Here is an 8,965-nt window from a genome sequence, read left to right on the forward strand (position 1 = left end):
ATTAATTTCTCAACGTGTTTGCTGCCTTTGTGGAATGAACCTAAGCTACCCCTTTTATGATGAGATTGTATCAAATAATTACAAACTGAATGAAAGTGACAGCACATCATTGATATATAGGACAGCCGTTTGTACATGGCATCTCTAACTAGAAAACAGACTTGAGGACGTTTCTGAAATATCTTTGGATTCAAATAAAACCTCATCTACCCAACCTGAAGGAAAATGGGTTAATTTTCATACAAAAAAAGGTGTGGTTTTCGTTTTGAACTCTTAACAATCACCTGAATTTTCACTACCAAGGCAAAAGTGACATCATCACCGACAACACACACCGACCTGTGACTTGAGATTAAGCTAGAAAGCTCATAACAGGCTTGGTTGGCCCTCTTAAGACCACACAGAGGGGAACTGAATATCTAATGAAAACTTAGCCAACACCTCTAATAAAGGAGGAAAATATCAAGATACACATTTACAACTGTTTTCTGGTCTACAGATTTAATCCACTTCTAACCAAAACAGATAGATGGATAGATAGATAGATAGATAGATAGATAGATAGATAGATAGATAGATGATAGATAGATAGATAGATAGATAGATAGATAGATAGATAGATGGAGATAGAGAGAGGTAGAGAGAGAGAGAGGGATGGATGGATGGATAGATAGATAGATAGATAGATAGATAGATAGATAGATAGATAGATAGATGAAGAGAGAGAGAGACAGAGAGAGGTAGAGAGAGAGAGAGAGAGAGAGAGAGATGAATGGATGGATGGATGGATGGATAGATAGATGTAGCTTGCTGTACCACAAGCTTATAATCATGGATAAGAAAGAAAATTGCTTCTCATCTAGTAAAAACTACCCATCACAGAGCATATGCCACTTAGCAATTTGTCTCCTGGGAAAGTCACAGATCTCCTTCCAGTGCCCCCCACCGCTTCCTTCTGCTGTTGCGCCCAGGACCAACCGCCCAATGACCTCATTTCGGGATCCCCTTTCAGAATCCAAAACTAAAAATTCAACGCTTATTTCTTCAAGGCTCTCACAAGGAATGTCAAAGACAAACAGTTCGTTGAACACTGCATTGGGGGTGCATTTTTTAACGTGAGTCTTCTTTTTAGAGATCCTCTTCTTGGCATGGTACAGGTTCACCTTGACATAGGGATCTGCAACGACATTGCCACAAGTGTTAAATTGTCAACCGTCAGCTACTGATCCAGCCTGGGAGGCAGCACCCCAGTATGGTGGAAATGAGCATCTTACAACTAAACAAGTAGGATGTGTGGATATGTTTGACCTTTCCCTTACTAATAAAATTGAAAAAATGATGGAGACGACTAGAAACCAGTTCCAGACCTGACGCTAGGGAAGGAACCATGAAAGCAGAAGGATAAGAACCTAACCAAGGGGGTAGAAGAAAGGATGTTGCACACTGCCTCCTAGCAACGAATTCCAGAGAGCCAGATGAAGGCAGTGTCTGGGACTGCTGACTGCATGCTCTTGGGGGGTCTGGCTCCTGGTGGCTGCCACTTCTGTTGTTGAACAGGGAACTGGAAACCCTACCAGTGAATTTGCTTCTATTTTACCAGAGTTGGTCACTCCTGTGACATTCCTACTAAATGGGTTTAGGACCATGTAACTTTATCACACATGTTGTATTATTTTTGATTGCAGTATATATGTTATTTATCTCCATGACCTCAAGTTTTAAGAACTTGTCTTCAGTTTCTACAATCAAATAATAATAATACCACTTGATTCTTTATTAAAATGTATATTTCTAGCTTTCAAAATGCCCTTCAAGTATTATTGTGCCCAGTTTCTACAGTGTTTAAGAAATATGAGGATACTATACTAAGAAATGGAAGAGTGAAAATTTTAATTAATATGTTTTAAACCTATAACAACTCATTTTCTTTCTCACATTCTACAACAAGCATTTTAATTTCTCAGTTATTCAAAACTAAAATTTAACTTTTAAAGCATATGTATCATTAGACGAAAAATAATAAGCTCACCAAAGAATGTGAATGAGTAAGTCATTTGAAACGCAAAAGTTCAAAACTCTCTTTCTGAGCAATGTCAGGCTTCCCCTTTCCCTCTTCATTTGTCTTTCTGCTTTAAGCCATTCACTTAAATGTTCCCTCCTCACTGACTTTGTCTTACAGGCATATGAATTTCTCTGTACTGTTGGCAGAATTGACTCAAATTTTCCCCCACAAAGCAAGGAAACATAAAAATGGACAACCCCAGTACTCGTGCTTGAGAATAGCAGAACCATAGGCCATTGTTAGTTGACACTGGTTGTGAAACACAGTAGCCAGTTATAGACTGCACTCTGGGATTTCAGAAGCATTCTCACCTGAAAGTCCAGACACATCAGACTTGGGCAGGTGCCGTGCTTTTAAAACAACCACAGTGAGCGTGTTTGTAGTGGACTGGTAGCAGAGAGAGACCAGAAGCTCGCCCCGTCCGGAAGACTTCTAAACAAAGACAACACAGTAGGCACAGTTTCCGTTTTGAGCTTTTGTACTCTTGTCACAAAACATACAGCAACATAATACCTTTGTTATTTCAATGTCATGCTCCTATTTATTCTTATTGTAGCAAACTACGGAATATGAGAAAACGCTTTTGTGCAGTCCTATAATGACTAAAACCATTGCCTGCCATCTTGTGGTTGGTTTAGGTACTGCATAATGCTAAAATTTGCCAGGATTTGACCACACCCAGTACTTACACATGTTTTGAAGGATGTTTATATTATATTCCCAGGAAGATTTTTTTCTTTGTTTTTTCTGCTATTTAAGGATATCTTTAATCTTTTAGGTTATTAACAGTAATAGAATGCATAATGCTGCCAATTGATATGTATAGGATCACATGGCTGATGTTTTAGTTTAAATTCTTTATTATTTGCATTTGAATTCAAGCCAAAAGAAACATATTCTGCATCCAACCACTATTCTGGAACAGTATCATGATGGAGTTAGAATTCTTGTCCTACATAGTCAAAGTCTTTCCTCAATCTAAGGAGAAAATAATTAGATTTAAGTATTGGAGAGAATTGACTCAAGTTTTAGAACTTGCCTTTGGCAGTAACATGGATTCCTTCACTGCAAACTACTTATATTTAATTTTATATTAAAGGCATTAGCTAGGACAACTAAGAATGCAAAGTGCAAGCCTTAATTAAAACTAACAAAACAGTAACATGGGGCTGTCTTATGTTTGAGAACAGCTAAAGAAAAGCATGTCAATAAAGAATATGTAGCTATATTCCTATAACTGAGGAAGACCACCTAAAACTAAGCAAAGAGTGAAAAGCAGCCAGGGAGCTCTTTGATTCTAATTGCACCAATCAGTCCTGTGCCTCAGGCAAGCTGTGTGGCTGTCTGAACCTGGGCTTCCACTGTTGTGAGCACGCAGAAGACCAGAAGCTAGTTACAAAGTGTTCTGAAGATTTTTTTAGCTCTAAAACATTGTGATTTAAAAAAACAAATAATGTGATTGTTGTTTTATTAAATTATGGTATTGGGAGAACAATGCTGCCATTAGGATCAACAACATTCTATATTTAAAGCAGAAAAGGGTTCTTCTGTTTGCTAAACGGATGTCATGTCATTTTCTAATCATCCAAGAATTGTCCAAGTAGTACAATTAGGAAGGCAGGGTAACTCACTTCCTTTATGTAGCAGGAAAATGGGCATTCATAAGTCAGCAAAACAGGATGACCCCCTTGTCCAAAAGCAATTTCATTCAAATTCCACATTACATTCAAACTCCACATCCTGAAGGGATTGCTTTAATTTTTTATTTCACTTTTAAATTCTGCTACTCTGGCCCTGAAACACTTTTGATAACCTATGTTAAGAGACATATACATGAATTTTAAAGTAGTAGTCTTTTTTCAAGACACTTTAATAGGAAGTTTAAATGCCTTTTCCATCAATGATGTATAAATATCACAAAGTATGGCCTCTTATTTTATATCATTAAGATTCCTTGAGCATTTCAGTTGTGCATTAAATTCCCATTTGCCTGCCCTGTTCTCTTGCTCTCTGTGTGCTGTCACCTACAGTAATTAAGGATAATGTGTACCAACTCATCATTTGAATGAAAACACCATGTATTTTTTTAAACCTACACTAAAGATTCCTTATAAATACTTTAAATGCTTAAAGAATTACCTTAGCATTTCTCTTGATGATCTCTCTGTTCATTAACATCTTTCCATCTGATAATTCAATCCCTGAAAGAGGGATCAGGACTTCTCCGATGATGTCATCTCTCGAAAACCTGTCGAAACTCAGAATTGTGAAGTGCAAGGATAGCTCTTGGATGTGGGGGTAAGGAACCCCGTAGAACGTGAAGGTCTCGTCAAAAACCGGGTCCAGGGTCTTCCGCAACACCCTGGTTTTCACTTTATGCTTCTTCTCCGGTAAGATCATCATTTTGATGTATGGGTCAGAGGTCATGGATTGCTCATCCATGGCTGGTAAGCCCTGGGCTTCCTTGATGTTGACCACAAATGCTTTCTTCTCGAAGTTGTACTCTAGAGACAAGAAGAGTGTCCCCAGCTTCTCTTGCTTCTCTTCTGAAGTGAGGGACGTACTGGACTTCAAGCTCTCAGGGGAAGCGGTCTCCTTTTCTCTCTCTGTAAAGAGCTTTGGGGTCACATTCTCTAGATCAGAAGGGCTGCCAGCTTTGATGTTGGTTTTGGGGAAATTGCCATTGAGGTCTCGCTTCTCCAGGTCAAGATGCAATGAAAGTTTTGGCACAGCTGGTTTATTCTTGGCTTCATTTTTGTCATCTCCTCCAAACTTCTTTTTGCTACTTAGGTTTTCGGGGTAGATATCGACTCCTTTGAGCACATGCACAAACTTGTAGGGAGGAGTCTTGTTGGACTTGGATGACCTTCTCTGGCAGCAGATCCAAGCAAAGAGAGAGACAGTGAAGACGAGGCCAAAAGCACTGAAGATCCCCACAACTGTGGGAATTTCATCTGAAAAACCAAATGGCACGCATTAAATTATCAGAGTAGAAACGGGAGACTTCAGGAAGAGCATAATAGAGCTCTTGCTGTAAGAGGGGAAGACTGAATTACTTCCCCCACAGTTCTGGGAATGAGTGGTAGTAATGTTTTCCACTAACTTGAGGTTTAAACATAAACCTATGTGAAACACATGAACTATGATTTAAAACTCATAAATAAATGAAAATGTATCTGGAACAAACATGGGGTCATGTTTAATATTCTCACCTAACTGTTTTATTCAGATATCATGTCAACTACAGTAAGTACTATTTTCATTATCTTTCATTGACATTTTGAAGCTTTCCAAAAGCATTAATCTACTAATTATGAATAAGCATATACATTTGTATACATATATAACCAACAAATATTGGGGAACTCATTAAACGGACATTTTATACATCTGTATTACAACTCACATTAAAAATGTAGTTTAATTTATCTCTATTCTATTTTAATACATCTCTATTTAATACATCTCTAACACAACTCATATTAAAAGAACATTTTAATACATTTCTATTCACCCAATATTAAAGTAGAAAAAAAGGACAGTTAGAGACAGTAATCTACACAACTAAAGCATTAGGGGGGAAAAAACACCCTGGCAATTGGTTATTGTTACAAACCCCATTAAAAACTTTTTATTCTAATTGTGGGGTGTGATAAAGAGGCAAATATTTATTAATAAGGAGAAAGAAAGAGTAAAAGAAAAACAATAGTTTGACAATAGTTTATAGTTATAACATTGTAATCCCTTTGTAACTATGAACTTAAAATTCTTCCAGCACTGAATTATCCAAAGCGCAAAGTATTCTATGTGAGTTAAAAGAGAATAATGGTCATAAAAATCCATAATCACTCCCGAAATGAGAGTGAAAAGTGAATATAGACAACTTAGAGTTCAATTCTGCCCTCGCCTATTTCTACACAGCAAAAGGAGACAAAATGGAAAGCGGCATTGTTTGCTTAACTTCGAGCACACTAAGTCACTGGCATCAAGTGGCATGCCAGCTGCGATGGCGCATGAAGCATGTGTCAGTTCATATGCAAGCAGACTCTTGTAACAAGTGCTTAGTAGTTGTACTACCACATCCAACAGTGAAGCAGCTGAGCAAGTCACTGCATAAAGTGAGTATCGCATGCTGTGCATGTTTGGCTCTATTTTATCCACACTTTGTTTCAAATGGCAAACCCTAAACATAACAGTCCCAGCCCAAAAAGGGTTAACACTGTCTAAGACCAAGAAGACCAGTCATTCCTGTGTCCCTATTCATCTCCTGAATATTCTGTCCATTGTCATAAAAATGAACTCAAAAGAAGTCAAATGGAGAAACAGTAATAGAAATATGTGAGGTTAAAAAAATAAAGCAACAATAAAAATTCTATAACTTAGTTGTATGACTAAATTGAATAGGGTAAAAAAAATGAAGTAAAGCTGTGAGTCTCCTAAATAGGAAAAAAGTGAATGTGGGTGTAGAAGAAGAAGAGGAGGGGGGGGGAGAAGGGAGAGTTAATCAGCTAAACAGTATCAGCTTCTTCCCTTCTATTTGAATCTTTGTGTGCCCACACACACACACACACACACACACACACACACACACACAATCTAATAACTCAGGGCATGGCAGCAAAAGCAAATTCAGGAACTAAGAAATGCTTCAACCAATGTAAGAAGAACAATAAAAGCCGGTAAAATCAATATTTTCTAAGTAGACAGACAACTGGGGATGAACACACGCTCACGAGGATAGTCTCTGAAGATGCCTCACTACGAGAAAATTTCTGGTTTCAGATCAAGAACTGGGTGTATCACACATACATACACGCCCAATGATGAAAAGCTGAGAAAACCATTTATGCATATTTTATTATCTCTAACATTCAAAAGATCCAAGAAAACATGGACTCATAATCTGCTAATGCAATTACTGATACTGTAGCTTTTGAGAGCAGAGATTATGCCACACCACTCATTTTAATCACAATTATGATACATCTAGAGGTACTATTCAAAAATTTCTCCATCCTTCCATTAAAAAATACTTACAGATAAAACCCTGGTCATTTCCCACTAGAATATAACCCAACCTAGACATGTTAGCTGATTTTCTAAAAGGCACGTCTTGTTTATTTACTGAAGCAGACAAGGAGACCATAGTGACAAAAATGTGTAATACGAACAGGAAAAGCCATTCAGAAAGCAGGACCCTAATCCAAGTTTTGAGCATCTTTTACTTAACTGTACAGCACAGGACTCCAGAAAACTCAGCCAGAGACATGAAACAGGCCAAAGCCAGTCTGATTTCAAAGTACCGAGAACTATGCTATCACAGAATTCTGTCTGTCATTAGAAACGTACTTCAGGGGTACAAGAAAGCATAGCAGAGAAAATTATGACAGTGTAATAAAATACTCATCTCAAATCCTCAGCATGCAAGTTATTTCCTGTCATACAGAACTCTTATGTAACCCAAGGAGTGTGTGGCTTTCCTTAAAAGATCTACACACAGATAGGAAGCATCCAGAAAATGAATGAAGCAGCGTTCTAACAACAGATGTCCTTGTCCTCCCTGGGCTCAGGCTTCCAGAGCTGAGGGAACGTTCGGGAACTTCTGGAAGGTGAAGCCACAGAAGGCGGCGGCGGTGGTAAAGGAGAAAGCTACCGAGAAAAGGAAGTCAGCCACAATTAGCCATCTGCCGCTCGCGTCTCCCTTTCAGACCGGCTGCTTGGAAGCATACATATTCAGCATTCCGGTGGCGAGCAATGCCCAGCACAGCCCGGGAGCCCAGCCACAGCCCCAAGTTCAGCAACTTGCTCACCGAATTCCACGCGGCTGGCGGTGATAGGAGCCATGTTTTCTGCGTGCTCTGTCCGAGGTGCTGAAGAACTCCAGGCGGATCCACCGGCGGCGAGGACCCTGGAAGGATGCTTTCCGGGGAGGCGGCCGAGGCGGGGACCGCACCTGCCGCGGGAGGGGCTGCAGGAAGGTCTGCGCTTTCCGCCGGCGGTGTGCCGCCCTGCCCTGCGCCTGTTTGGGCTCTCCCGAAGAGCTCGCCTCCGAGACTCCAGACGTGGCAGAAACCCGAATTGACGCAATCCTGACGCTACAGGGCTGAAATCAGCACCTGCCCTCCCCCCTCCATCCCTTCAGCCGCTCCTCCTCGCCCTCCTCCTGGCACCCTCCCCTCCCTCCCCTCTTGAGAATTCAGCTCACACTCGCCAATTTATTTTAACTGTTGGGCTACTCGATATTAACTACGCTGCTCTGTCAGGCTCAGAGGCACGCGGAGACGCGTGCTGAAACGTACCCTTGACAGTTCTTGATCCAAATTTCTCCCGGTCATACACAGACGTCAAAACAAATGGGCCCTAGTTATCCGAATATCGTAGTTTATGAGGGAGATAGAGAGTAAGGAGAGGAAATCGTCCATATCAAATGCCCACTGTAAGATGCGCCCTTGTTTCCTACAACAGTCTGTGAAATAGCGAAGGCAAGTCATACTTAATCACATTTGAGACAAATATGCTGCAAATGGATACATTAAAAATAACCATGTTCCCTCTACCATCCCCTAATTAAAAGTAACCACAATTTATAGTCTAAACATTCGGTTCGTGTTCCTGCCGTTTTCTGGTCTATCAGCTGTTTTCCTTCTAAGACCTGACATTTGGCCAGTTAAGATTCTTATAAACAGTTGGGATTACTTCTGTGTTAAATTTATCCTCAGATATGACTTTTAATATTTGGACACTGTTGATATTGTCATATTTACAGCCAAAGGCCCTATCTTCGAAATAGATTCCCGCAAACAAATTACAAGAATTGGACCAAATCCTGAAATAATATTGCCAGTTACTTTCAAAGGAATGCTATTCTTTGGAATTAGGATCTGGAAGAACTATGCTGTCATA

General features: G+C 39.7%; 1 protein-coding gene across 2 annotated transcripts; it reads right to left on the bottom strand.

Annotated features, from left to right (window-relative positions):
* Nucleotides 1-684: 684 nt before the first annotated feature.
* Nucleotides 685-8,144, bottom strand: Syt4 (synaptotagmin 4). 2 transcript variants are annotated; one of them, XM_040758002.1, is made up of 4 exons: nt 7,873-8,144; nt 4,202-5,016; nt 2,374-2,491; nt 685-1,177 (listed from the first exon to the last, which is right to left on the bottom strand). In XM_040758002.1, exons 1-4 carry the CDS (start codon nt 7,904-7,906, stop codon nt 870-872), a joined length of 1,275 nt encoding a protein of 424 aa, XP_040613936.1. In that variant the 5' UTR covers nt 7,907-8,144; the 3' UTR covers nt 685-869. The 2 variants fall into 2 exon arrangements, with proteins under 2 accessions (XP_040613936.1, XP_005065374.1); XM_005065317.4 differs by having other exon boundaries at nt 687-1,177; nt 2,374-2,494; nt 7,873-8,142.
* Nucleotides 8,145-8,965: the final 821 nt, after the last annotated feature.

Source organism: Mesocricetus auratus, unplaced genomic scaffold (assembly GCF_017639785.1).
Source record: "Mesocricetus auratus isolate SY011 unplaced genomic scaffold, BCM_Maur_2.0 Super-Scaffold_100015, whole genome shotgun sequence".
In the NCBI taxonomy this organism is placed as follows: Eukaryota; Metazoa; Chordata; class Mammalia; order Rodentia; family Cricetidae; genus Mesocricetus; species Mesocricetus auratus.